Source organism: Drosophila obscura, unplaced genomic scaffold (assembly GCF_018151105.1).
Source record: "Drosophila obscura isolate BZ-5 IFL unplaced genomic scaffold, ASM1815110v1 contig_179, whole genome shotgun sequence".
Taxonomy (NCBI): Eukaryota; Metazoa; Arthropoda; class Insecta; order Diptera; family Drosophilidae; genus Drosophila; species Drosophila obscura.
Genome location: NW_024542766.1, coordinates 2942157 through 2968376, shown reverse-complemented (window position 1 = coordinate 2968376; position 26220 = coordinate 2942157). Strand labels below are relative to the sequence as shown.

General features: G+C 46.6%; 11 protein-coding genes across 13 annotated transcripts; 4 read left to right on the top strand and 7 right to left on the bottom strand.

Moving 5' to 3' along the window:
* Positions 1–11: 11 nt before the first annotated feature.
* Positions 12–1203, top strand: LOC111072052 (hydroxymethylglutaryl-CoA lyase, mitochondrial). Its single transcript, XM_022363643.2, has 2 exons — positions 12–134; positions 195–1203. Exons 1-2 carry the CDS (start codon positions 27–29, stop codon positions 1119–1121), a joined length of 1035 nt encoding a protein of 344 aa, XP_022219335.2. The 5' UTR covers positions 12–26; the 3' UTR covers positions 1122–1203.
* LOC111072046 lies at positions 1139–3884 on the bottom strand. Of its 3 annotated transcripts, none has more exons than XM_041592480.1 (5): positions 3681–3884; positions 3452–3635; positions 2869–3233; positions 1522–2801; positions 1139–1457 (listed from the first exon to the last, which is right to left on the bottom strand). In XM_041592480.1, the coding sequence occupies exons 2-5, from the start codon at positions 3523–3525 to the stop codon at positions 1218–1220; spliced, it is 1959 nt and encodes a 652-aa protein (XP_041448414.1). In that variant the 5' UTR covers positions 3526–3635; positions 3681–3884; the 3' UTR covers positions 1139–1217. The 3 variants fall into 3 exon arrangements, with proteins under 3 accessions (XP_041448414.1, XP_022219328.2, XP_022219329.2); XM_022363636.2 differs by having other exon boundaries at positions 3452–3577; XM_022363637.2 differs by lacking the exon at positions 3452–3635 and having other exon boundaries at positions 1140–1457; positions 3681–3882.
* A 102-nt stretch (positions 3885–3986) lies between these two features.
* LOC111072050 (oxygen-dependent coproporphyrinogen-III oxidase) lies at positions 3987–5355 on the top strand. Its single transcript, XM_022363640.2, has one exon. It carries the CDS (start codon positions 4089–4091, stop codon positions 5253–5255), a length of 1167 nt encoding a protein of 388 aa, XP_022219332.1. The 5' UTR covers positions 3987–4088; the 3' UTR covers positions 5256–5355.
* Positions 5356–6154: 799 nt separating this feature from the next.
* On the bottom strand, positions 6155–7383 carry LOC111071992 (small ubiquitin-related modifier 2). The gene is made up of 3 exons (XM_022363564.2): positions 7248–7383; positions 6793–6930; positions 6155–6672 (listed from the first exon to the last, which is right to left on the bottom strand). The coding sequence occupies exon 3, from the start codon at positions 6611–6613 to the stop codon at positions 6341–6343; it is 273 nt and encodes a 90-aa protein (XP_022219256.2). The 5' UTR covers positions 6614–6672; positions 6793–6930; positions 7248–7383; the 3' UTR covers positions 6155–6340.
* A 1030-nt stretch (positions 7384–8413) lies between these two features.
* On the bottom strand, positions 8414–10659 carry LOC111071985 (U1 small nuclear ribonucleoprotein 70 kDa). Its single transcript, XM_022363557.2, has 2 exons — positions 10505–10659; positions 8414–10434 (listed from the first exon to the last, which is right to left on the bottom strand). Exon 2 carries the CDS (start codon positions 10385–10387, stop codon positions 9026–9028), a length of 1362 nt encoding a protein of 453 aa, XP_022219249.2. The 5' UTR covers positions 10388–10434; positions 10505–10659; the 3' UTR covers positions 8414–9025.
* Positions 10660–11053: 394 nt separating this feature from the next.
* On the top strand, positions 11054–21020 carry LOC111071980 (protein cup). Its single transcript, XM_041592284.1, has 9 exons — positions 11054–11201; positions 11257–11719; positions 11903–12769; positions 15122–15676; positions 15744–16039; positions 16108–16300; positions 16338–16605; positions 16679–17491; positions 20932–21020. Exons 2-9 carry the CDS (start codon positions 11267–11269, stop codon positions 20943–20945), a joined length of 3459 nt encoding a protein of 1152 aa, XP_041448218.1. The 5' UTR covers positions 11054–11201; positions 11257–11266; the 3' UTR covers positions 20946–21020.
* Positions 13135–14753, bottom strand: LOC111071989 (probable galactose-1-phosphate uridylyltransferase). Its single transcript, XM_022363560.2, has 4 exons — positions 14574–14753; positions 14309–14478; positions 14036–14241; positions 13135–13957 (listed from the first exon to the last, which is right to left on the bottom strand). Exons 1-4 carry the CDS (start codon positions 14590–14592, stop codon positions 13300–13302), a joined length of 1053 nt encoding a protein of 350 aa, XP_022219252.2. The 5' UTR covers positions 14593–14753; the 3' UTR covers positions 13135–13299.
* On the bottom strand, positions 18554–20223 carry LOC111071986 (serine protease inhibitor 27A). The gene has a single exon (XM_022363558.2). It carries the CDS (start codon positions 19954–19956, stop codon positions 18610–18612), a length of 1347 nt encoding a protein of 448 aa, XP_022219250.1. The 5' UTR covers positions 19957–20223; the 3' UTR covers positions 18554–18609.
* LOC111071991 lies at positions 20606–21435 on the top strand. The gene is made up of 2 exons (XM_022363562.2): positions 20606–20870; positions 20932–21435. The coding sequence occupies exon 2, from the start codon at positions 20932–20934 to the stop codon at positions 21136–21138; it is 207 nt and encodes a 68-aa protein (XP_022219254.1). The 5' UTR covers positions 20606–20870; the 3' UTR covers positions 21139–21435.
* On the bottom strand, positions 21296–23284 carry LOC111071984 (protein cortex). The gene is made up of 5 exons (XM_022363556.2): positions 23109–23284; positions 22892–23038; positions 22033–22822; positions 21825–21974; positions 21296–21756 (listed from the first exon to the last, which is right to left on the bottom strand). Exons 1-5 carry the CDS (start codon positions 23226–23228, stop codon positions 21494–21496), a joined length of 1470 nt encoding a protein of 489 aa, XP_022219248.2. The 5' UTR covers positions 23229–23284; the 3' UTR covers positions 21296–21493.
* A 109-nt stretch (positions 23285–23393) lies between these two features.
* On the bottom strand, positions 23394–24186 carry LOC111071990 (non-structural maintenance of chromosomes element 1 homolog). Its single transcript, XM_022363561.2, has one exon. It carries the CDS (start codon positions 24152–24154, stop codon positions 23426–23428), a length of 729 nt encoding a protein of 242 aa, XP_022219253.1. The 5' UTR covers positions 24155–24186; the 3' UTR covers positions 23394–23425.
* Between the last annotated feature and the right edge of the window lie 2034 nt (positions 24187–26220).

Here is a 26220-nt window from a genome sequence, read left to right as displayed (position 1 = left end):
TGCTGATAAGAAACAGCTGTGGACAAATGGAAAGAAGAGGCATAAAATACGTAACAACATTTAATTTTTGCAATATGCCAATTCCACGAATTCTCCGCCCAACATACCGATCTCTGGCTTCCTTCACTGCCAAGGTATTAGCATAGCCAAACAAATCACACCCATACGTATATTAACCCTGCAATAACACACAGCGCACGGCGGTCACAAGTCAAGCAAGCCAGGTACGGATTGTGGAGGTGGGTCCCCGGGATGGACTCCAAAATGAAGCCAAGCTGCTGCCAGCCGCAACGAAAATCGAGCTGATCGATCGCCTGTCCGCAACCGGCCTGTCCACCATTGAAGCAACAAGTTTCGTGAGTGCGAAGTGGGTTCCACAGATGGGAGACAATGCAGAGGTATTTCGTGGCATACGCAAAGTGCCGGGGATCAGCTACCCCGTACTCACGCCCAATCTCAAAGGGTTCGAGAGCGCACTGGCAGCGGGCGCCAAAGAGGTGGCCGTCTTTGGAGCTGCTTCCGATGCATTTTCCCTGAAAAATGTCAACTGCACAGCCGCCGAGGCAATCGAGCGATTCAGGCCCGTTCTGAAAGCAGCCCAAAAGCATGGAGTGCGTGTTCGCGGCTATGTATCCACAATAGTCGGCTGCCCCTACGAGGGTGCCGTTGCCCCCAGTGCTGTGGTCAGAGTAGTCGAAGCTCTGCATGAAATGGGCTGCTACGAGATCTCCTTGGGCGACACCATTGGCGTGGGCACACCCGGCAGCATGCGTCGAATGCTGGACGAGGTAACACGAGCGGTGCCCGCGGAGAATCTGGCTGTGCATTGCCACGACACCTATGGCCAGGCTCTGTCCAATATCTTGGCCTCGCTGGAATACGGCATACGCGTGGTGGACTCCTCGGTTTCGGGTCTGGGTGGATGCCCCTATGCCCGCGGAGCATCTGGCAATGCGGCCACCGAGGATGTGGTCTACATGTTGCATGGCCTGGGCCTCAATACAGGCGTCAATCTCGACAAACTCATTCAAGTTGGGCGCTACATCTGCGCGGAGCTGGGCCGCCCCTCAGAGTCCAAGGTAAATCGCGCCTGGAAGGGTGGTGCTGCAGTCAATCAGTAGTTATGTTGATCTGGGTCTCCAGAAACGGCAAACGATGGCATTTACTAGAAATAGTTATACAATACATTTATTTTTGATGCAACGTTCAGGAATTGCTTATTTGCTCGAAAATTTCTGAGCATCGCGAAGGGTGTACATGGAGATGTCGCCGGAGGCGAGCGACAGATCGGCCAAGCTTTGATTGGCACGGCGTGGAATGTGCGATACGGCGGCAGCATCACCAGGCATCTTCATTTTACCATCGTGACGAAAGACTTTGGGCTCCACGGCCGTATTCAAATACTTTTGTATTTTCTGCACACTCGGCATCGGTATGGGAGTGCGTTCATCGATCACCTGCCAAATGTATGTCGGGGGTTACAGAACCTATCAACGATCTCAATTCCATTTCTCAACTTACGTGCTGCAGCTCTGAAGATATGTACGCCTTTTTGGGCAGCACTCGAGCTGTGGAGTCGATGTCCAGTTTTTGGCTGCTTCCCACCGAAGTGGCAGCGGTGGCTGGCGGCATTCGGTGGCACAAACGGGATTCCTGCTCCAGTTCACTGATGGCCAAAGTGCTATAGACATCTGTGCTGGTCTGACGGAAGGTACTCATCAGCGGAGCCGTGCCGGACATGTGCGTGTAGGTGCGAATGGGACTGATAATGTCGCCATAGGGCTGCTTGATTTGCCGCTGACGACGCTGCGGAATGCCCGAAGGTGTGCCAAAGAACGTGGTCTTTGGCAGATCCATATTAATGTCATAGCGAGACGGGATTTTGCTTTTGCTCGGCGACTGCTTCACATTTTGCGGCTTGTTGCTGGCTCGCAGAGGCAAAGTGGGTTGCAGAAATTCGGCGGCAGCAGACTTGGGCATACGCTTGGGCGACATAACAAATGTGTTCTGTTTTTGTAGCAGTGGACTCTTGGGCTTGGCAACGGTGGCTACTGGAGCTGAAACTGGAACTGGAGCAGCGGCAGCCATGTACTCCATGCCCTTTTGCATCATGTACTGCATTTCCTCGATGGTATCATTGAAATGCAAGGAGTTCTCCTTGTTCTCGCCTGCCTCATCCGTGCATGCCTCTTCCTTAATATCAAAAGTAGTGGCCTTATCGCTTGAAGCGTGCTCCTCCTCGTCGGACGATAATTCAATTATTGTATTCTCAACATCATCAGAATCTTCATCACTTTTGGAGGGTGACGCCAGCTCTATTAGGCTGGAGTGCAAATCACCCAGCAGCTCCAGCTCCTCTTCCTTGGACATGTTTAGCGGCTTGGCTTTCTCAATTGCCGCATAAAAAAGATCATCGACGTTCAGAAGGGTTCCATCAATGGCACTAGACTCTGTGGCCGTTTCATAGCTACTCGAAGCATTTGTCTTCAGTGTTTGGGCACTCTGGAAGCTGCTCGTGTTTGACGACACATCCGATTCCAGCTCATTGGCCTCGATTATGGTGGAGGGACGCAGCAGACCCACCATCTTAACGGGCGAGAAATTCTTCTTGGCCCTCGGCTCTGGATTGGAGTCCTCACTGCCGGCCAGCGTCTGGTCGTTATCCCAAAAACGTGAGGGCGCCTCAACATCCTCAAGCTGTGTGCATTCCACACCCTTGAGCGGACTCTCGTTTTCCAAGTGATCCTCAGCGCCGATCTGTTCCAACATGCGACGCAAGAACTCAATCTCCTTCTGTGAAGCTACAAAAAAAAACCACAATATGAATAGAATACCTAATGGCATGGGGCTTTGTACTTTTGTACTCACAGTCTTCCCCGCTGAGATCACGAATGCCACTATTCTCCTTGGCCATGGCTAGCATATGACTTTTATCCTCACTGTGCATGTACTGAAACAAGGTGCTATCAGGATCGGATACCGTCTTATCACACATGCGCTCAAAGACATCGAAACTCTCATCCCCATGACCTTCAGCTTGTGCAGTGGCCATGGATTCGTACATGGTATCTTCACACATATTGAACGTGGCTTCAGCTTCCGCCTGATTCTGCGTCTGCTTCTGCTCCTGCTTTTTCTTCCTGGCCTCCAGCAATTTCTTCAGATCGTCATCAATGTCCAGGCTGTAGCGCTGTTCCTTAGATTCCATGTTTGTTAACTTTTGAGGTGGTGCTCTGAAAAGTTGAAACTTGTTACAAACCAGAATGCTATATACGCAATGCTACTCTAACAATTCAAAGTTTACTATGTCTATATGGTTGCAGGGGATGTTTGTTTTTTACCTTTACATGCAAACATTCGAAAAAATAATAATTCTAATTGTAATTTTATCAAATAATAAGCATAACACTAGCACTATCCAATGGTAAGGGGGATTTAGTCTGGTATTTACCGATCGGCCAGAAGGTGATCACGCAGTTTCTGACGCCAAGCCTCGCTGTCTTGAAATTTGTTTAGACCAGACATTCTTTAGCCTGTTTTGTTGTTTGTGTGCGTGCGTGTGTGCCAGCGTAGCGTCCTTGGTGCACAAAACGGGGACGTATCCAGTGTAAACGTTACAAGTAAACTCAAAGCGCCTATAGTTTAACGTATTTGGTTTTTGTTCTTAACAATTAACATACCTTTCTTTAATTTAATTTATAATGCCAAGTGCCCAGCGAAGTTTAAATGTTTCCCTGTTGACGCGCTGGTATCGAAAGACGCTATGTGGCGGTCGGTATTTTTGAATTCGACGCCTTGCTTTCGTAAATATTAATTAAACACAAGTGAATCCAACTGTAAATGATAAGGTTGCTTTGTTGTAATATTTCAAGCTCATTTTAAACTGCAAAGCATTATTTAAACAAAACAAGCGCACAATATTTGTTAAAAATATTTTGGTGGGAGACCAGGGCTGGAGGCTTACTTTTAGCTATCGATACATCGAGTGCAAATGCAACCTTCAAATGCCGGTGAAAAAAAGATAAACAAATTGCAGTTTCAGAGTGACAAATTTTTCACTAAAATTTTCAAGTAGGCTCTTGAGCAACATGAACGTAATACGGCACACGATGTCTCTGGTGTCGTTGGGCGTGTTTCAGCTCGGCCGACGGACCAGGAGCCAGCATTTCCGCGGCTTTCTGCTGGGCACAGGGCTGGGCCTGTCCGCCTTTTCATCGGTCACGTACGCACAGGCGGAGGCCGAAAACGCAAAGGTCAAGAGAAATCTGGACACGTCCAGGTTCATGGCCGAGCCAATAACAGATGCCGCTGTCCTTCTGGGGGACAAGGCCAATATGCGGCACAGAATGGAGCTGATGATTATGGAGATTCAGGCGGAGTTCTGCCGCGCCCTGGAGTCGGAGGAGATGTGTGGCAAGAAGTTTCAGGTGGACCGTTGGCAGCGCAAGGAGGGTGGCGGCGGCATTACATGCGTCATACAGGATGGCGATGTCTTCGAGAAGGCGGGCGTCAACATCTCCGTGGTCACGGGCTGGCTGCCACCGGATGCAGTGCAACAAATGCGCTCCCGCGGCAAAAACCTGACGGAGGGCGCCAAGCTACCCTTCTTTGCCAGCGGTGTGAGTGCTGTGATCCATCCACGCAATCCACACATCCCGACTATCCATTTCAACTACCGCTACTTTGAGGTGGAGACACCAGATGGCAAAAAGCAATGGTGGTTCGGTGGCGGCACAGACCTCACACCGTACTATCTAGACGAGAAGGACGCCCGTCACTTCCACCAGACTCTGAAGTCTGCCTGCGACGAACACGACGCCTCCTACTATCCCAAGTTCAAGAAGTGGTGCGATGACTACTTCCGCATCAAGCACAGGAGCGAGAGTCGTGGCATTGGCGGCATCTTCTTTGACGACATCGATTCCCCCAACCAAGAGGATGCCTTCAGTTTTGTGACCGGCTGTGCCAAGGCCGTCATCCCGTCCTATATGCCCCTCGTGCGGAAGCACAAGAACCGCGAATATGGCAACAATGAGCGGGAGTGGCAGCTACTTCGCCGCGGCCGCTATGTGGAGTTCAACCTCATCTACGATCGCGGCACCAAGTTCGGCCTGTACACGCCCGGTGCGCGTTATGAGAGCATTTTGATGTCACTGCCCCTACATGCTCGCTGGGAGTATATGCACGAGCCCAGGCCCAAGTCCAAGGAGGGTGAGCTGATGAAGGTTCTGAAGAACCCAAAAGATTGGGTCTAACCCATGACATGAGTTAATTTTTAAGTGGGGAAATGGTGCCTTTCAAAAAGCAATACATAAAAAAACATAATTACATTGTTAAAAATAAATATGAACCAAATTTTTACGTTTTACATAATTAAGTTTGAAGTGATAAAGATTTAACTAACGGTGAAGCCTTAGTGTTGATACAAATCTGATTAATATGATCTAGAATCCATATATCCACATAAATACATAAATAAGTATTCTGGAAGAATCTAGATAATGCATTTGCATGTACATACATATGCACACACATACATACATACATACATGTATGCAATTGTATGTGTATCTACGCTTGAAAATGTTTTGTCGCGACTGTACATCATTTTGTAAATTGAAAAAATAATAATTCTTGGTGTACACACACATCTACATCTGCTGTAGATTTCACCAACACTGATGCACAAGCAACATACACACATGCATCTGCACTCAAATTTCAAGATGGTGGACTTTTTAGGGTTATGTCCGGCTGTTCAATATTATCTAGAAAATTCGGTAAAATGACGTCATCTAAACAATTTTAAGGTTATACCACCAATGGCCATGCAACGTGCATATTTCTCCAGCAAATGGAGCGTTCGGTTCAGCGCGATTTTGTATGTATACCCATTTACACGCATAGGCAATACAGGCATACGCTTGCACACCTACAGCCCTGCCCTCACGCACACTTGCTCATTTCCCCCCTGAACAACAACTCAGACTGTGCTTGTGTGTGTATGCGTGTGTCTTTACACGCGCGTAAAGCGGGAAATTCGCGCCACCGGCAATATTCCTCATGTCTAGTCGACGGCAACCCAAGCCGTTTAAACAAATGCCAAGAATTCTACCCCAAGAAAATAAGATCATGCAACAGCAGTCAATGGAGGTTTACATAGTTTATAAAATGTTTATTTTTCCTTTCTGTATGCCATACATTTTCATCTGCGTTATTATGTTCTGTGTACAGAGTTCATCTGCTCTTGTTTCTTCTTTATTTTATGCTTACTGCTTCTGCTTGTGGTTTGTTGTTGTTGGTTTGTTTTGTGAAATGAAAACTAACTTAACTAATGGGTTTAATAGAAACCGCCGGTCTGCTGCTGGTACACCTCGATGGTGTCCCCTTCTTCCATCTCTAGGGATGTGGGGGTGTCGTTCTCGTTTATAGGCTGGCCATCGAATCGGAAGCGGACGACCTGCATGGACAGGCCAGCCCTGTCACAGTAGGCGTTCATCAACTTGCGCAGCGGAGTGTGTTTTTTAATTTTAAATTGGACCACAGCATTGTCCTGTCCTAACACCTTCAAGTTGATGTGTTCAGTCTCTCCACCTTTCTTTTCGTCAGACATGTTTTTTTCGTTCGGTTTCTGAGCGCTTGACGAAAGAAGAAAAATATGATGCCGGCGTGCTGTACAAGAAAAAGTTGCAAAGAACACACAAATTAGTTATTTAATATCACACACTTTATGCGCGGCTTGCTTGCAACCTCAAAACGAGTATTGCAATTACATTTATCTTGCGTTCTTACCGTTTTGCTGGTCTTTTTGGGTTTTAATGCAAAATTTTTCGCTGCGGCTTCCTTCTTCTACACACACGCCAAAAAATGGTTGTATTCAGTGTGTCCCCAGATTCGCACACAAGAAAGGCCTAAAAATTACCAGAGACGCTACACAGCGACAGGGTTGATTTTTGTTATCGATTATTGCAGAAAATAATTATTTTAGTTAATTTTAAATGCAACCACTGCGTTGATGTTTCTAAATTATATTGTTTTATGTTTTCTACCGCATTTTTGTAAATTATTTAGTTTCTAATTAATATTTTGGATTTGCTTAAAACAATCGCAAAAATGTAGCGATAGGTCCAAAATGCATCCGTATAATTTCACATAGTTATGTTAATTTAAATTTGTTTGAAACATCAATGTAGTTTCTGAATTTCTTTTCATGTAGTTGCGCTAATATAATACCGTTTTCTACTCACCGCGCTCAAACTTGGTAAATTAAATTGAAAATGCAACTGTGCAATTAGCGATATTTCAGAAAAACGCCACGCGTGATTTCAAACTAGAGTTCTTATCGATAACTGCAACCGCGAACTATCGTGAATTACAATTATTTTTGAAAAACACACTCGAATTCAAAATTTTTTTTTATTTTTTTTTTTTACCAAAAATTAGCTCAAAAAAACTTTTTTTTTGCCACGCGTGTTTTGTTTTTTATTTTTCCAAGAGAGAAAGACTTTTTTTTTTGATCCGCTTCAGTTGAATTAATTTTATTAACTGACCAAATGCTGGTTAACAAATACCATTTGACTCTGGCTATTCGACAAGGCCTACTTATATATTAAATTTATTCAATGCAAAGTTACCTAGATTGTGTAGATCTACCGAAATTTGGCAAAGGCTGCTGTGTTGAAGCAAATACAAAAAAAAATGAATCACATTTTTCCCCCAAAAGGAATTGCTTTACTTATGATTGTCGGAGCCCAGCCCTCTTATAGCATTGTTTTTACCAGTTACCAAGGAGTCAAACCTTTTGTGCTGTTTGCTGTATTATTTTCTATCCGCTGCTCTAGCTCCTCTTCAGTACGATTCAGAACCAGCCAAACGTACATGAAACGATCGAAATTGTAAATTGATTACAAACATAGTTTAATATGTAGATTGCATCATTCCACCATTAAAGCATTTCCAAATGTGTACCAAACAAAGGAAAACTCGACTCACAAACCTCAAGACTCACACACTCTCGTCTTGTTGGATTCTTACCCGGACAGAACTTACAGTCAGAAAATAGATGGGCCCGATTTATTAGTAACTTACGGAAGCACCACAGAACTCAACCCGAACAGGACAGGAGGAGAGGCTATCGTTTCTAGTGTCGTCCTAGAACGGTAAACGCATTGATTAGTGGGTTTTGTGCATAAACTAAATTACCTGATTTATGTAAGACTTTTTCTATTTGAGTGGTAAACGGACCAAAAACGGAACTAATTCCCGCGTGTTCTTTGCGTTTATAATTATACTTATGCTTTTGTTTTCACATTGTTCAGATTTTCAATATTGAAAACTGCAAAAAGATAAGAGAAAATAAAAGGCACGGGTTAGTGCAAAAGGTACAAGAGGTTTTTTGGGGGTTTTTTTTTTGTTTGTTTGTTTGTTTGTTTTACGAGTATAAGAATAAGAGTTAAGTGTGTGTGTCCCAGGAACCACCATGGGATTGATTGTATACCAACAAAACACCGCAGACTGCAGTCAGCCGAGAACTCAATCCGAATTCCAGTTCCGTCTTGAACCCCCTTACCAAAGGTGGGGAAACAAACACATGTAGGGCTAGCTTTATTTTTACTTACTTTTTCTTTCATTATCAATTTGTTAAGAGTTACTTATAAATTAAAATGTTTTAAGCTATGCACATTAGTGGATTGGATTTTTGCATCGTTATTGGGTGTTTTGTTGTTGTTGTTGTTGTTGTTGCTGCCGGTGCTAATGTCGCTCCGCTCTCTGTACTGTAAAATTGTTGTGTAAAATGGAACCATGGATAATAATAATAATATTAATCCAACCAGGATCGGTTTTTGCCATGAATTTGCAAATAAATTTGAATAAATAGTTACAACCAATAGACGGTTGATTTTTTTTTACAATTATTAACCTCCGTTTCCGTTCCAGCTCCAGCTCCGGATCACTGTGCCTGAAAATAGTCAGCGTGAGGGGCATACTTGAAAGAGTCTGGGTATGAATGGGATGAATCCTCTCTCTACTGACGCCACCAGCTCTGCTCGTTGGCATTTTGCTGGCCATTGTCGGGATTGGGAGCTGGATTTGCATTCGAATTATTGCGTCCAATGATGGGCGGCGGCGGCACACTGAACATGTTGTGATGAGCAGGCGGAGGACGGTACTTCTCCTCGTGCTCATCCTCAATCTCCCGCTTGATGGCCGTGTTCTGATAGTCGAACGATGGATAGCCATCGTCGATGGGCTCCTCCTTGATCTTGATAATGTCCATTTCACGGAAATCGGGCTTGCGTTCCTTAACATCGCCGGCAGCTCCTCCGCGTTCGCGGTCCTTACGGTCACGCTTGCGTTCGCGTCGCTCCCTGGACGACTCGCGCTCACGCGACTTGGAACGCTTCTTCCTCTTCTCACGATCACGGTCACGATCGCGATCCCGCTCACGCTCCCTGTCCCGCCTGTCGCGGCGGTCGAACTCATCGTAGCGCTCCCGGCTGCCGGCGCGACGTTTTCTGCGCTCACGGGACCGGCTGCGGGAACGATTGCCAGCCACGGCGACGCGTCCACGATCACGCTCCCGTTCCCTGCGGTCTCTAGAGCGAGACCGACGCCTGTCTGCCCCAAAGGCAGGACGTGCTCCGGGCCCGGCTCTGGGCTCCACGCCATTGTTGCTGCGACCGCCCGCTCCTTCGCGATCCTCGCGCTCACGTTCCAGGCGGTAGCGTTCGCGTTCTCGCTCGTTGTCCTCGCGACCAGAATGCTTGATGTTCACGTCGTTACCACCGCGCCGAGTGCCGCCCAGTCCTCCGCCCAGGCGACGCGGCAGCCAGCCCTTGACTGTGCGAGCCCGTTCCACATCCACCAGGACACGCTTGCTGTCAATCTTCTTACCATCGGCGTGCTTGTAGGCGGCGTGCATGTCGCGCTCGTGCTCGTACTCGATGAAGGCATAGCCCTTGGGTTTACCTGACTCCTGGTCGTGGATCAGGACTATTTTCTTGATGGGGCCATAGAACTCAAACTCACGTCGCAGCTTCGACTCGGATGTGTCGTAATTGATGCGTGCGATGAACAGAGTGCGAAAGGGATCCTCTGTGGCGTTCTTTATCTCGGTGGGGTCCCACAGGGCGATTTCTCGCTCCAATTTGTAGGCCACCTGCTCGGCCTTTTCGCGACGCCTTCGCTCCAGACGCTCCTGGCGCGTCTCCACCGTCTTGGGCAGCGGCGTGTCCTCGGGATCCTCGAAATCAGTCATAAAGTGGGCCACTCCCAAGTAGCCTCTGGATTTCTTTTCATGTGGCAATTTATCCACCGGCGGCATAAACGGGATGGGATCCCGTGCGGCGAATAACGCCAGCAAATTCGGCGGTAGATATTGGGTCATTTTTAAGTAGTTTTTATTACCTTTTCCTGCGTCTCGCCGTTTTCAGACTGTATGAGAAAAAAAACATTTAGGTTATGTTACGCTTTGTTTACCAAGAAAATCGTGCAGGTAACCAACTTTAAGCATCCATCCGCCTGGCCAGAGTATAGCTGTGCGTACTTAAATTAAGTACAAACTTCTTAATCAAATATCCAGTAATTATTTTACAATTTTCTTCACTTTTTTCGCCTGGCTTGTGTAGTTCAGTATGACTGCGGATTTTTCGACCAAATATACCGTCTGACCCTCAAAAATATACCCCAATATACCTTCCATTTTACATAATATACCTTAAATATACCGATGAAAACTCATATTAATCAATTGTGATATTCGATTTAATATTGCTAGCTGGTTAGGACTTCAACAACTGAACATATAATTGTATAAGATAGATTAATAAAAATTGATTCAATTTGGCTTATTTTATGAACTCCCATTTGTTTATAAACTAAGGTTTAATCGAAAAAGCTAAACAAAAATGTCCCTCTTTTGCATGGTAACTACACGGCAACTAGACATTTGCTACATACATAACAACGACAAGTATGGCACCTCTACTTTGTATTATTATGGTATTTTTCTGAGGGTTAGACGGTAAATTTGATCAATAAATACGCGGTCACACTGATCATACCAAATAACGGAACTTAGGACAAAAATCTTGTGTTAAACGTGATTCCGTTCTTTTTTTGCAATATTTAGTAGGAATTCTTGATATAATCCGAAAAGTGCGTGTTTTAAATACTTTTAAATACAATTAATTATCGTTCTTGTAAGTATAAACTTAGTAGTACTAAAGACTCGAACTGAATCAAGAAACTATGCAGGTAAAGTGCAATGCAAATGGCTGAGACTAACCAAGATGGCGCTGGCGCCCTGAAAATTTCGACTGAAGGACCCGAGAAGCCTAAAACTGCTCGCCATCATCTCTCCGCGCTGGAAAAGACGGACTCGCCGTCGTTAGAGGAAGTCGCCACACCCTCCGAGAAGGATAAGGACATGTTTGTCTATCCGCCACCACCGCCTCCGCCAACACCAGTGCAGGCGCCGCTGCCGTCCAAAGCAGCACCTCCTCCACCGATGCCGTTAGACCACGAAGAGGACGAAGCCAATTCGGAGAAATGGGAAGATCCCTGTGCCCCGCCGCCACCGCCTCCAATGCCCTCGAATGCCTTTCTGTCCAGCGGCTTGGGCTATCTGAAGCTCACGGCCGTAAAGTTGAAGGATGCCCTGGAGGAGGCCATAACCAAGAGAGAGACCAACAAGCGCCCTCAGAAGGTACCCATCGAAGTGAGTGTCAGCAGATTTACAGTAAAAAAAATTGTGCACATCGATGCAAATGCAATATGAAACTGTTTATAGAATTCCTGTCACGGCGCACACACACACACACAGCTCCACCATGATTGGGGGCTCCTATTCTCTGTTCATTTTACTCATAACATTTGTTTATCCTTCATTTTTGTTGTGTAGCCATCTCACCAGATAGATCAAGTTAAATGGGAGGCAATTGAAATGTTGCCAAGATGCTCTTGGGACATGCTGGATGCCAGAGCTGCCGCTTCATGCGTGGCTCCATGCATGGCTGTGATGCTGCATCCGCAGAACAAGAAGCCGGCCATCTTTGCGCAGCTGGAGAGGATTATAAAGGTGCATCGTCTGCTTGCCAAGCAGAACATGACCCAAGTGGCCATTTCCCGAGAGGCCATACCGCTGTATGCCGCTGTCAAGCCACACCACGAGGATGAGGGGTTGACATTGCAGGTGCTCTCGGCTAGAGCTTCCACACCATATACCCAGCCCACGAGCATGCTGTCGTGTACGGCTGTCAGCTGCGACCTGGACCATGACTCGCCAAAGAAACACCACAAGGAAGCAGCTCATTCGCTGGAGCAGCGTCCTGCAGCGCAGCACAAGCGTACTCCAGCCTTAGTGGCCAGCAAACCAGGAAACATGAAGGCTCAAAAAGCAGCAGCTCGCCGCTCGCCGGTGCTACATCGAACCCACTACACGCGTTCCAGCCTCCTGGACATACGCGGCGAAATGTTGAATGCCCTCATGCATCGTTCCAAGGAGAGCTTTGTCATGCCCCGTATTGCCACCTGCGACGACATTGAGCTGGAGGCGCGCTTGCGGCGCATGAACCTATGGCGCACCGCCACCGATTCCACTCGCTTCAGGTCTCGCTCGAATCCCACATCCGTTCACCATACCAATAACAACCACAACAACAATAATGAGTGCATGCCCGCCTTCTATAAGAACAAGAACAAGCCGCAGCTAATCAGTGACGAGTCGATCATCCAAAGCCAGCCGCCGCAACCGCAAACGGAATTCCAGGTGAGTGAAAGCGCCCTTCTACAATTAGATTAGAGTATAGTACATATAAATAGCATGATAGCAAAGGCTATCTAGCAGATTGCTCGTTGCTTGGGGAGCTATAAATCGGCAACCAAACGATGCGTGTGCAAATAGACCCGGTTGTACTTTATAGGCTCGGAAATCCGACTCTTCTCTGCCTCACAAACATCTGGACAGAATGAGTGGAGTGCTTTAAGAGCTTTGCTCAAAATATATTATATGTAGGCACATAACAAAGTCCTCAATCACATACTCACACTCATTCGCAGCTTATCTGATCTAATAACGATTACTATTGCCGCTGACCTCCAGGGGTCGTTGTTATCATGTTCAATCGCTCTCTCTCTATTTTCTTCGTTCTTCTAGAACATTTTTATTTTCAATCGTAACTTTTTTTTTGTAATATGTATTTACTTTTATGAGATTTTGTTCCCTTGCTGGTTGCACAATACATTTGGATATATAATGGTTCTAACTACCGACTGCAGTGCACAAGGGCCTGTGGCCAATCATTTTTCCAGATAGTGACGCGTTCCATTCACTTCTCGTAGCCTTTGGGCCGCCTGCTCGGGTGTGAGATCCCGTTGAGCCATCGCCAGCAGCTCAAACCCAACCATGAACTTCCGTACCGTTGCCGAGCGCAGCAACGGGGGATAGTAGATGGCATGTAGCGTCCAGTGGGCGCTCGAGGCGTGGGCATGCTCGGGTCCGGTCGGTGCACCATGCCAGCCCATGGAATAGGGAAACGAGCATTGGAAAAGATTGTCGTATTTGGTCGTCAGCTCCTTGATGGTCACGGCCAGATTGTAGCGTTGGTTCAGGGTCAGATCATTGATGCGCTTGTTGTTGTTGCGTGAGATGAGCATCGTCTCAAAGGGCCAGGTGGCCCAGAAGGGCACCACCACCAGCCAGTCTGGATTCTCGATGACAATGCGCTCTTTCCGCTGCAGCTCTCGCTCCACATAGTCGGCCAACAGGGGTCTGTCGTTGGTGGCATAGTAGGCGCGCAGTCGGTCCTGCTTCAGCTGCGGTTCTGTGGGCAGAAACGAGCACGACCAGATCTGGCAATGCGGATGGGGATTCGAGCAGCCCATGGCAGCCCCCTTGTTCTCGAATATCTGCACCCAGGCGTACTTGGAGCTCAGCTCGTTGAATTGATTGATCCATCTGATGGGGGGGGAAAATTATGGAATGGAATTAGCATTTAGGATTGTGTTATCTCCGTATAACGCCGGTATAACTCACTCGTTGATAACAACGACAATTTCCGCGGCAGTCATCGTGGGCAAGGTGAGATTTGACTTGGGATGGAAGCACATTACGCGACAATTGCCCCGAGCTTGAGCTATCTGGAACAGGGGATCATCGCTGCTGGGTGGAGGCGGCACCTGCTCCACCAAGGCCGGAAAGTCATTCTCAAAGACGTAGGTGCTCTCGTAGACAGGCGTTTGCTAGAAGAGGGGTACACAGCCATGTCAGACACAGACCATTATTGAGTAGGATTTAGAGGATATTTACAATTCCGTTGGGTCGCGTAACGCCTGGACACAGGGGATTGGTGGGATCAAATTCGGGAAGCTCGTTCCGCTGCGCCTTCTCCTGCTGTCCCGACCAGGGACGTTGCGTGCGATGGGGGCACACGAGTACCCATGTGCCGGTAAGGGGGTTCAGGCGCCTATGCTGATGTTCTGCGAAACAAAAAGAAACGGGACTATGACTTGGGCTATGACAGAACAGAACAGAACATTCAGTGTCCCTTTCGCACGTGGTTTTTGGTACCTACCAGTGACAACAAACTGCATCGTGTCGAACCTGTCGCACTCGTATCGGCCTCAAATCAGATTATGAAAACTGTTTACAGTTACTTCTGCGCTATTCCGTTCTGTTCTGCTCTGCTCTGGTCCGCATTTGAGGTGGTCTACCTACGAGACCGCGCAATGTCAAATAACTGACCGAGTTACGATTACGCTGGCTGTGGCGGTTTGTTCATGCTTGGAGCAGGCAAAGTTGAGTTTTTTTTTTGATTCGCGAAGCGCACTTTTCCCTTTTCGCATTATTATTCCGCTCTCCTCTTTGCTCTCTCCCACTCTCAGTTGGTGGAACTGTTTTTATTAGCTTTATCTCTCCCACACATCGCCCCGCTCACAGCTGGCCGTGCTGATACGAAATAGTTGTACTTTTGTGCAAGTGTGCGTGAGCATATTTGCGCGCAATTAGGGATGAGCCTCAGGCGATTACTGTTTATTTTTGCCTCCACTGAAAGCTTATCGAATTTTAAATTTGAATTTGAAAATATTTCGTATTAAATTTGCCTTTTGGTTTTCCTGCCAGGATCCCGCCATTGTCAATCAAAGACGAATTGGCAGCGGCCGTTTCAACCATTCCACAAAGTGGCCCTACAGCAGTGCCGACTACCATCCGTACAATAAAACGAAACCCCATCTGGATGAGGGAAACTTGAAGCATCAGAACGGCGGCAACATGACGGTGTTGCAGTTCTTCGACAACGGCGAAATAAGCAGCTCCAAGATGGGCCAGCCAAATGGTCGACCCAATACCCCGGTAATGGGTATGTCCAACAATCGCTCGGATAACGAGACCATGATGTCCAACGAGTCCAGCGAGGATCTGAGTCGGGCCAATGAGAACTATGTGAAGCGGGTGATGTCCGGTTTCCTGGTTGTGTCCAAGCCCAAGTCCCGCGAAACGGAGGAGCGTCACCATCGCCGCTACAGGAACCAAAACGAGGAGCCGGAATGGTTCAGCTGTGGCCCAACCTCCAGGCTGGACACCATAGAGTTGTGTGGCTTTGATGAGGACGAGGAAAGGATGCTCAAGGAGGGTCATCACCATGCCGAGATGGACAGGGATGGACAAAAGCATAAGGTAAAGTGTAAAGGATGCACCAATTGCATCCATCTCAATATTTCCTTTCTATTTACTATTTTTTCAGATGGATCAAAACAAGTACAAGTGGACGCATCCGGATGCCGCCATTTCACGCAACAAATTCATGCCCAAGCACGATACCAACAACAATCACAGCATGGAGAACATGAACAAGGTGATGAGCGCTGATCAGCATCCGCATCAGCATCAGCATTCACAGACAACCAAGGAGGAGAAGCGTTCTGGTGGCGGCCGTTCTTTCCAGTTTGATAAATTCAATCAGAGTTACGAGAACAACAATTACATCAACCAACAGCAGCCACAGCAACAGGCACAGCAACAGACACAGCACCAGCCCCAGTCACAGCCACAGCAGGGAATGCCAATGCAGCAGCAGCAGCAGCAGCCGGCGCGTCGACTGGCGACAGCAACAATTCCAAGTTCATGTCATTCTTTGAACGTGAGAGAAATGGCTCATCGTCGTCGCTAAATGAATTCTTCAAGCAGGCCATGACCCATAATCCGAATCCACACAAAGAGCAGCCCAAATCCCTGCCCGGCCACATGCCATCGGTGGAACAATTGGAGGCCAAGTGGCGACGCAATTCACTCACCACCAACGCTTGCTGTTGCTGCAGCTACAGCTGCTGCTGGGGAGTCCATGCATCAGAATAATCAAGTTGATAATTTCCAAAAGCTAATTGGCTCGCTCAGTGCATCAAAAGCAGCCCCACCGCCGCAGCCGGTCACCACCGATGCCATTTCCACATTCATTATGCAGCAGCAGGCATACCAGCAGCAGCAACAGAAGCAGCACATGCTCATCCAGCAGCAACAGCAGCAGACCGCCTTTCTGGCTGGCCTCCAGCTGAAGGCGATCCTCGGACGCGCCGATACCCAATTGCTGTTGCTACGCCTGACCAAAGGTAGGGACTAAGAAATGGCCAGGAATCGAATCATATCTGAATTCATTTTCTATCGTTCCGCTTTTGTTTTTAGGTGAAATTTCCAAGCATGGCTTGCTGGTGCAGTTGGCCAATCCGCGTCTCTGCAACACAGATCGGGAGGCCATTACGGCTGTGCTGCAGTTCACCAACACACAGCAGCAGCAACAGCAGCACCAGCAGCAGCTGGACATGCTCTCGAGCACGGTGATTGCCAGCCAGTTGCAAAATCTCCATCACCTGACCATTGTCCAGCAGAGTTTGGCCGCGAGACAGCAACAGCAGCAGCAGCAGCAGAAGCAACAGCAACAGCAGCAGTTCCCACAGCAGCCGCAGCAGCTGTCGCAGGAGGATCTGCAGGCCCATGCCAATCTTATAATGAGAAATGCTGTAATGAAGCGTAAAATGGAGGAACAGACCTCCATGCTGATCAATGGTGCTGCTGCCGTTGCAGGCAAGAATCCGGCACAGCAGCAGCAGCAGCAGCAATCTCGTGGCCAGCAGCAGCGTCAGAATCGTCCGGATACCTCGGCAAATGCATTGCTGCATGCACTTATCTCTGGCAATGTCAATGGCAATGGCAATGGCAATGGCAATGGCAACGGCAACACTCCCCAGGCACCAACTGGAATGCCCATCTTGGGAGGCGGACAGCTTCCTCGACGTGCTTCTGATGCTGCCAATTTCCAAAATGCTGAACTAACGCAGCAGCAGCAGCAGTCCCACTTTCCGACACAGTACAATAATAATCCATATTATCAGCAGCAGCAACAGCAACAGCAGTCGCAGCCAATTCGCCAACAGAACAACCAGAAAGCACAGATGCAAGCCCAACAGCCTATGGCCATGCCGTTGCCGAATGGCGTCGGTAAGTGATAGATAAATAAGTGTTCTAAGTGCGGGACACAACATTATGTTGTGGCCTCTCTTTATTTGCCCACAAAGGGGGGCTTTGTGTCGTGTCTGAGTCTGAGTCTGAGTCAGGGCAGTATTTGTGTTCCCTCGAAAGCAGAGCAAATAATCATTAAGTGCACTTTCACGTAGTATTGTTTGTAAACTGGTTTTTTTTTGCTGATTCGCTGCAAACATTACACACCACATAAAGTGTCTTACACACATTACAAAATGCATGTGGATCTCGCACCAGACTCTGTTGATTCAGAGTGTCTCTCCGCCTGAGCAACGCGTTTCAGGGATATCACTGAAGTTTAGTATCGTTTTATATTTATTTATATATTTATATCAATCTTGTGTATATGCACAGACGGCTAAACGTATAATGTGAAAGTTTTGCTGGAAAATGTCATGCAGGAAGGGCAAAGAAAGCGTCTTAAGATGTTTCCAATGATTCCATTTTGTTTGATTTTGTAATTGATTTATCAAACCCAATCTCTTTAGGATTTATCATGGAAATATGTATTTAAAATCCTTTAAAATATCTAAAAAGAGCTTCCCTATTTGTGCACAGTTCTTAATTTGCTGAGCAAACTTATCGTCGAAGCGTAAGCTTAAGCCCCTGGGTAAAATTTATCGTTCCCGTGAGTCATGAGTCGTGTTTGTGCATAAGCATTTACTTTACCAATTGATCTACCAATAGAGGAGATCGTTAAACGTTACGTACATGGGACATTCCCAAAGCGTAAGGCAAAGGCATTTCGCATCTATCTTTCAGATGATTGCTTTCAATTGTTGAAGGCATGCCTGTCTGCCGTCAAAATAGAGTCATATACTCGTATAACGAAACGAAAACATTAGCGTCAGTGCCCCTCTGGCTTTATCAGCGAACCAAACGGAATTGGAATGACTCTGGGGATCGGGTATGGGTTGGGTATGGAATGGCGATGGTGCTGGTGCTGGGGGAATTGCCGCCACGCACGATTACTGGGATTGGATTGTGAAAGCATGTCAAGAGCAAATTTATGTATTTCGATTCTTAGTTGTTTATTTGCTTATTTAAAGATTAAACACCGCAACGAGGGGCTTGCCTTAAGCCTGGGGATTGTGAACCTTTCCGGCAAACATTATATTCCCGGTGGACTCCTCCTCGATGAAGAACACAAAGGGACGATTCACATTGAACTCCTCGATGGTTGTGCTGCCCCCGAATTTGTTTTCGATCTCCACAACGGTGGCTGCATAGGCCTCGGTACCCTTTTCGTTAACATTGATGCCGGCCTTTTGCAGGATATTGGAGACCTTCACCTTACCGGCGACATCGGCGCCACGCGTCAGTCCTGGCAGTGAGGCGCTATCCTCGAAGATCTCTCGCACGCCCAGACTCTTGAGAATCTCCTTGAAATTTTCCTGGTATTCAAAATGGAACTTGGGCAGCGTTACCTTCACTTTGACCTCCTCCATGGCCCACTGGGCGCCCTTCAGCTCGTCGTTTTCCAGCGTATGGACCAGCTCGTTGATGCCTTCGAGTGCGTGGGGCAGCAGCACGAACATGGAGTTCTTTCCCTTGTAGGGCAGTCGGAGAATTTGCGCCTTCAGCTTCTCGGAGTTGTGGTAGTAGAAGAAGTCCGTCTGCTCCATGTACTCGACGCGCGTCTGCTCCGGCTTCTGGCTGCGGAAGAAGGCGCCCTGGTAGGTGTTGGCAAACTGCCGACGCCACAGTCCATTGAAGTAGATGAGATTGGTGAGCAGCATCACGCTGCTCCGCACATTGTCCGGGCTAACCAGCTGGCTGAGCCGCCCCTGTGTGATGTTGCTGGCCCAACCGTTGATGGCGTCGGCCGCCGCCTGGGCGTTGCTGAAGTCCAAGGCCTCGACGTCACTGTCATAGAAGTGCTTCAGCGTGGCCGTGAACTTCTGCTGCGTCTCAATGAAGCTGTCGGTGAAGAGCTTGGTGCGCACGCTGAGTGTGTCGTGCAGCTGGTTCTCCTTCTTGAACGAGTTGAGTGTCTTGCGGTAGAACTCGCGCACATTGTTCTGCGACCTGATGTCCGTCTGGGTGTTGGCCAGCTCTCGCTGCGTCTGGGTATCGGCGCCGGCTGCCTCCGAGAGCAGGGCCAGGACCAGCTTGATGGAGAACGGCGATATGATCACATTCTTTGCTTGCGTCTCGTTCTGCAGCACTGTCTTCAGCAGCTGCCACGAGAACTGGTCGTGGGAGTCGCTTCTGAATGGCACAAAGGTGTCAATGTCATCATAGCCCGCGGGCATGGCTGGCAGTGCCACCGGTCCGATCGGCACCTTGTCCGTCCGCGTCTCAAACACGCCCTGGGGCGTCGTTATCGTCGGTATTGAGTTGCCATTCGCCGTCGCTGATGCTCCAAATACCAGCAGAAGACCTGCCAGCAATCTGCTCAAAGCCAGATTTTTGCTTATCATTATTATTATTGTTGTTAATGTTCTCCAATCGATGCGATCGATACGATTTTCTTGTGTCTATTCTTCTCCTTTTCTCGGCCACACCAAACCAACTGTTAAATAGATGCGCGCTGCTGCTGCTACTGGGAGAGACTACACCACCGACCGACGACACACAGAGCACAAAAGCGCGATTGAGAAGGAGAGAACGAGAGCGAGGGAATGGAATGAAATGACGGACGAACGATAACCGTTGTGCGCCGCGATTCCAATTGGATTGACTCAAGAGTCTGAGCGGTCAAGCTTAAAAACCAGCTTCAGAGCTCGCTTCTGTCGACGTCGCGGTGGCTGCACGCGCGTGTTTGTGTTTTTCTTGGGAGTCCCAAACGCCAGCAGCGCACGTCACAGTCTCCTGAACATGGGCCAGGTCTTTTTTTCCCCATTTCTCTTTATTTCTGCTCTTTTGCCCCAAGAATTCGATGTCGGCCATTTGCATATTGTTTTCCCAAATACATTAGCAGTAGTGTTTGATATCCGTGGAGAATACCCAAACTAGGCGGAACAACATGACTAAATACTTAACAATTAATGGCATTTAATTAATATTTGAATTGAAAATAACTTATCGCCATTTTAATTGAGTACAGCTGGCAATGCTGTATAGACAGTGTTGTGAAACGTGTGCTGCGTGTCAGCTGTTTTGTGCTCATGTAACCGGCCTGGCTGAAAACATTGCATTTAATATAAAAATTCTACTCTCGTGAAATGCAAATTCGTCGTCCTCGTGGTGTGACAATTCCTCAGTTAATGGTGGTAACAGCTCTTGGGGTACTAGGCGGCATATACATTTGGCAGCCACTGATATTGAAATTCAAAGACGAAAAAAAAGCAGACAGTGAACCGAAGGCTCCAACAGCAGTCACAAATCCCACAAAGTTCGAATGACTCTGGACTTATCTATGTCGATCTTTAACTAATTGTAATCTTTTCTTGCAGATGAGTTTCATTAACGGACTCAAGAAGTTCTCCACCACGACCGTGGGTCTGATGGCCATCGGCATCGGGTCCACCGTCCTCATTTATACCGCCCATCGGTTTATTGTGAAACCCTACCAAACCAAGCAACGACGCCTCGAAGCGGAAGCCTGTGCGGACTATCTGTTTCAGCAGGAGGCCCATCCGATCCGCAGCCAACACCGATAGCAAGCGAGCCGAGCACTGAGCCCCAGTAATTTTACCACATCCATCATATATAACCTATATCCTTTTACATAAACCCGCGGGAGCAGTGAAGTTTTAGTTTCCGTAAATTAATCATTGAGGAACAGAGACCTCGCCTTGTTTCAGTAGAGTAAATGCATTAGGGTATTTAATGGAATTTTAATGGAAGCAACAACATGAATTGAATAAATAATGAAAACTAAGAGCTAGCCAGGCAGCCAGTTAGATATGTTTAAACACTGAAATAAACTACACATAAAATATTGCTAGCGTTCAAAATTGTTGCACCACTTTGTGGCCTTAACACATTCATTTTAAGATCTAACATAATCTAGCTTCACCGAATCCCTCTAAACAGACACAAGGAACTGCACTTTTCCTTGGCCTCTTGGGCCTGCCGCTTCAGTACAGCCTCCCGCTTGTGGGTGGGAAAGAAGTTCCACAGCGAGAAGGTGTCATCAAGACCGCCCGTGGCTATGTTTGTTCCATCCGGACTCCACATCAGGAACAGAGTGCCGCGATCCTGATGGGCCAGCAAGTCGACCACTCGATTCAACGAGGCAAGAACCAGAATTTCACACACCAGACATTCCATTTCATCTGCAGATATCGCGAGTTGCTTGAATTATAAGGAATATATAGCCGTGATAAAGCCGCAGATTACCCACCACCCCTAATGATGTTGACCAGCAACTCGCCTGTGATCTTGCTGAATGTGACTGTCTTGATGTTGATCCTGTCATCCTTGCGCTTGTACGAGGCCACAAATTGCCGATGCGGTATGTTGAAGATGAAAATGGAGGCGGGACATCTTTCCACTGCAACGAATGTACCGGATATTAAAGGTTAACCCGATATTGGACTCGTGGATCTTACCCACAGCCAAGTCCATGCCCGTCCAGGGATGCCAATCGAAGATCACGGCCTTCGATCTGCAGCCCAATTTCAGGAGGCGCTTCTTCAGCCTCGCATCGAATATGAAGATGGTGCCATCTGTGTCGCTCGATGCAAAGTATCGCATATTGGGCGAGAACTTGATCATGGATATCTGATGTCTGTGCTCTCGGATTTGATGCGACGTCATTTTGGGGCGGGTGAGCACCACAATGATGCCACAGTGGGTGCCACACAGCAACTCGTTGCCGTCGTGCGACCACTCAATGCAGCGTATAAAGCCCATGGACTTGAGGAAGTATTTCCTATACGACACAATGAACTCCATCGTAGATGTGACCGCCCATAGGTCCAGTACTGGATAGGTGCCATCCATGCAGCCGATGGCCAGGTATTTGCCATCGGGCGAATATTTCAGCGATGTGGGTGACTCCACACTGAATATCATGGTACTTTCGTCCAGATTGCGCCATATCATTACGTCCTGGCCACTGGAAATGGCCACCAGATCGTTTGTGGCCCAGTCCATCATATTATAATCGATGGGGCTGCAAATGCCAGACATGTCGTGCGTGGCATTCTGAAAGGCGGTCGGTCTGCTGCGCGGCAAACAGGGCCAGTCGGCATCAATGCTATCCATGCCGCTCACCTGGGATCGGGATCCCTGCAGATTGCCGAACTGCAGCAGGCGGCGCTCTTGGATGTCAAAAGCGCTGTTGATGGTCGAAATGAAGCTGCTCTGACGCCAATAGCTAGAGGTTAGGGTTATGCCCTACGCGTGCAACGAATCAGTCAGTTTACAGTCAGCCCCTTGAAGAACATCCAACAACATTATCCTCACCGTTTCCAGAATGTCCCTCTCTTCCCTGCGTCCTACGTACTTCAGATTGAAATCAATATTCTCCCGCTCAAATCGCTTCGGTATGAAGCGGTCGCCGCAATACGAGACCTGTTGCTGCTCATTCATGCTGCTTAAACATTTGTAGCTCTGCTTAAAAATAAACCAAATTGCGCATTAGTTGGGAGAATCTGGCGCCTGCTCTCCGACATTGCTGCACCTTATTGTAGGCCTCCTGCTGCCAGGTCTTGCGGCGAACCTTTATGAATGGTGTTACGGACTTTTTGTCCATTTTTGCACATTTATTCGGACTATCACACACACTCATCTCGACGAACATTTAAATCTTTCTGCCTTGCATATTGCATTATGCTCGCGCCATTTTTATGTCTCGCCCCCTCTCAAAGAGCGGGACTACAGTTAGACTGCGGAGTACACTCTCAGCCAAAGTGCAACGGTTCTTGTCTGTGCAGTGCTGCGGAAGAATAACTGTAGTCGGATTTGCTTTTCGTTTCATATTAGTTTTATTTGTATTATTTATGGCTGGGGTGTTACCGATCGCCGCCCATCTATGGACGCACGCAACGGCGTTTTCCACAGTTCGTTGCAGGACGGGCAATTGGAGCGTTTCTGCAAGAATTTGCGTATGCAGTCACGATGATACTGGATGTTGCAGGAATCACACCTGATTTCCCATAGCACCAGGTTAGAGCACAGTTTGCAGGTCTCGATGGTTTCCGCGTGATTGGTGCGCAAATAGAAACTAAGTTCCACAAGTGTCCGTGGCCCCAGGTAGATGTTGTCTTCCACCTCCAGAAAGTAGCCCATTTGGCACCACTTTTGGAGCAGCTCCTGCATACGGATCTTCTTGAGCGGCTTTTCAAGGCCGACGATGTCACTGTAGGCCTCGTTCCAGGCCATGCAGCAGTTTTCTTCGCCAGCTATTTTGTCCAGCAGCTTGGCAAAGTATTGGCATTCCTCTGCGACGAGACCCGTGTTGGCTATGGTGTCCGGCGTGGCATCTGTCTTGGCGTACACCAAATACTCCTCGTTCTTCAGTGCATGCTTTATAAAGACCAGCGTCTGATCAAAAACACGAATACTAGCGTCGATTTCGCCGACAAAGGCTTTTAGTGCCTCCTTGTTGGACGGCTTGTCAACTTTATGGAGCTCGCAGAGCGGTGATAATATCTGGTCAATCAACTCATAGCTGAGGGTGCTGTGGTTTTTGCTTGCACGCAGAAATGCGCGCTTTACCAGTTCCATTTTCAATTTGTTTACAATAGAGGTGTCAAACCCTCGGGGGCACTATCGATAGTATATTTTACTGCTAGCCTCTAATATCGATGGTTTTGAGACTATCATGATAGTATCAAGCTACAGTCGTTGCGGTTTTGATATGTTTGGATTGGCTGCAAATCGACAGGTGGCATCTAATTTTTACAATGGACAAGTTCCTAAAAGGTTTCAATGGTTTTTTAATATTTATTTGAGCCCGATACTATCACGATAGTATCGTTGTTTGTAAATGCTCCTTGTAGATCCATCGGATCGTTTTTCTTTACTTTTAAAACCAATATTATATCTTTCACCTGAAATGCGTAACAAATTTTTAAGTTCCATAATATTCGTACGATCGGTTCGGTTCGGTTACACGTGCCGAGCGTAATGCGGCAGCGCCCATCGGTCGGAAACGGAACGGTCTCATGGGCCACTTGATGGCGCAGCCGTTGCATATAAACGTCCAGATAAAAAAAAATGGTTTTTTGTGTATCTTTTTTTTTTTTATTGATTTTCGACTTAAAAATTAACAGCACAACAATTAATATATTCAGAGAGCTTCGCTTTTATTTAAATACAGTATATATAATAAAACGAATTTATTTCGTAGAACATTATGAACAAAATACGTCAATTGGAATAGATCAGCAACTCGATCAGCATTTAAGTTGGAAATTGAAACTGAATACACAAATATCAGTTGTCGAAAATATATACACAGACTAGTTATTGTTCGCGAATTCGAGAAAGCATTTCCTATAATTTTATTTTGTGTAAAAAGACTCGCATTTCAAAAATCAAACACGACTGCTTGTTCTATTTTTTTTTATAACTTTTTCCCATAAAATCCTAAAAGTCGGACTCTCGTTGACACCGGACTTTGAACGTGCTCCAGAATCTCCATCTAGATACATATTTATTCGAAGTTGAGTATTATTAAGTGTTTGCACAGATTTAAATTAAATTTTGCAGCGTAAATTTTCAAGTAAATAAAAAGAGAAGAAATATGTCCATGAGTATTTATATAAAGAGTTACTATCCAAGTGCTTACTTTTTATTCGTATACAGATATAGTATGGCAAAACTAAGTAATATATTTATTAAAATAATAGAAAATCAGAGACGGTCTGGTACCCTCACAAAAATCTCTCGATAAATTAACAAACTTGGTGTGTGTGTTTTATTCACGTTTAGAACTAGGGTTCCGAATCACAACATTTTCGTAAAAGAGCATAAAAACGAAAAGTAATTAACTAATTTGTACATTTTTCCATCTTTTCCATTTCAAATGAGACCCGATTACAATAAATAACAAACGAAAAGACAAAACGGATTAAATGATCCAACTTATATATAAATATTTCGATGATCATCGCCTGTGGCCTGTAGAAAATAATAATCAAAAACGAAAATGTACGTAAAATCATAATTATTATTCTATTTGTTTTTGTGTGTGTGGAAATGAAATCCTATAAATAAGCGGACATCAAAGCAGTGAATGGGGATAGAGTATATCTTTTTTATACGATAATTAAATGAGGAAAGGAAACAAATTTAAATTGCAAAAATTTGTACTTACATGGTTAGTCGCGTGTTAGAATCTAAGAAATTAGATTACGAGAAATGAATACAGAAATTAAAAGTGTACGAATACCAACGACAATTTGCTCAATTTGCTGTGAGCCATAAGAAGCCACTATTTAACGGTTATAGATAGATAGATTTATCCTGGACAGACAGACAGACAGACAGACTGGCTAATATTCTGATTTATCGTAGTGGTAAAACAAAACAAAAACAGACAAAGAACAGCGTAAATAGTAAGTAAATTATATGCAGAAAAGTTGTTTGTTACGAGTTCTCCGATTTGGTAATTTGGAAAATGTTTACATGAAATTATTCGTGACCAGAGTGAGTTCGTTTGCAATGCGATTGGATTCATTCATTTGGATTGACTTTTAATTGCAAGCATTTATAAGTTTCGTGATCAAGTTTGGTGTTAGTTTTCAGTTTTCAGTTTCAGTTTAATTTTTTGGGCAGTAGAGAGATGT

Bases quoted from the DNA above. Each gene is read 5' to 3' on its own strand.
- LOC111072052 (XM_022363643.2), top strand. From the start codon at position 27: ATGGAAAGAAGAGGCATAAAATACGTAACAACATTTAATTTTTGCAAT. The intron at 135-194 runs GTATTAGCATAG...AATAACACACAG, and splicing joins TGGCTTCCTTCACTGCCAAG to CGCACGGCGGTCACAAGTCA.
- LOC111072046 (XM_041592480.1), bottom strand. From the start codon at position 3,525: ATGTCTGGTCTAAACAAATTTCAAGACAGCGAGGCTTGGCGTCAGAAA. The intron at 3,234-3,451 runs GTAAATACCAGA...TCAACTTTTCAG, and splicing joins GATCACCTTCTGGCCGATCG to AGCACCACCTCAAAAGTTAA. The intron at 2,802-2,868 runs GTGAGTACAAAA...TTTTTTTTGTAG, and splicing joins TGATCTCAGCGGGGAAGACT to CTTCACAGAAGGAGATTGAG.
- LOC111072050 (XM_022363640.2), top strand. From the start codon at position 4,089: ATGAACGTAATACGGCACACGATGTCTCTGGTGTCGTTGGGCGTGTTT.
- LOC111071992 (XM_022363564.2), bottom strand. From the start codon at position 6,613: ATGTCTGACGAAAAGAAAGGTGGAGAGACTGAACACATCAACTTGAAG.
- LOC111071985 (XM_022363557.2), bottom strand. From the start codon at position 10,387: ATGACCCAATATCTACCGCCGAATTTGCTGGCGTTATTCGCCGCACGG.
- LOC111071980 (XM_041592284.1), top strand. From the start codon at position 11,267: ATGCAAATGGCTGAGACTAACCAAGATGGCGCTGGCGCCCTGAAAATT. The intron at 12,770-15,121 runs GTGAGTGAAAGC...TTTTCCTGCCAG, and splicing joins AACCGCAAACGGAATTCCAG to GATCCCGCCATTGTCAATCA. The intron at 15,677-15,743 runs GTAAAGTGTAAA...CTATTTTTTCAG, and splicing joins GGGATGGACAAAAGCATAAG to ATGGATCAAAACAAGTACAA.
- LOC111071989 (XM_022363560.2), bottom strand. The intron at 14,242-14,308 runs GTAAATATCCTC...CCCCTCTTCTAG, and splicing joins TTACGCGACCCAACGGAATT to CAAACGCCTGTCTACGAGAG. The intron at 13,958-14,035 runs GTGAGTTATACC...CCCCCCCATCAG, and splicing joins ATTGTCGTTGTTATCAACGA to ATGGATCAATCAATTCAACG.
- LOC111071986 (XM_022363558.2), bottom strand. From the start codon at position 19,956: ATGATAAGCAAAAATCTGGCTTTGAGCAGATTGCTGGCAGGTCTTCTG.
- LOC111071991 (XM_022363562.2), top strand. From the start codon at position 20,932: ATGAGTTTCATTAACGGACTCAAGAAGTTCTCCACCACGACCGTGGGT.
- LOC111071984 (XM_022363556.2), bottom strand. From the start codon at position 23,228: ATGTTCGTCGAGATGAGTGTGTGTGATAGTCCGAATAAATGTGCAAAA. The intron at 23,039-23,108 runs GTGCAGCAATGT...ATTTTTAAGCAG, and splicing joins AGCAGGAGGCCTACAATAAG to AGCTACAAATGTTTAAGCAG. The intron at 22,823-22,891 runs GTGAGGATAATG...TTGCACGCGTAG, and splicing joins AGAGGGACATTCTGGAAACG to GGCATAACCCTAACCTCTAG.
- LOC111071990 (XM_022363561.2), bottom strand. From the start codon at position 24,154: ATGGAACTGGTAAAGCGCGCATTTCTGCGTGCAAGCAAAAACCACAGC.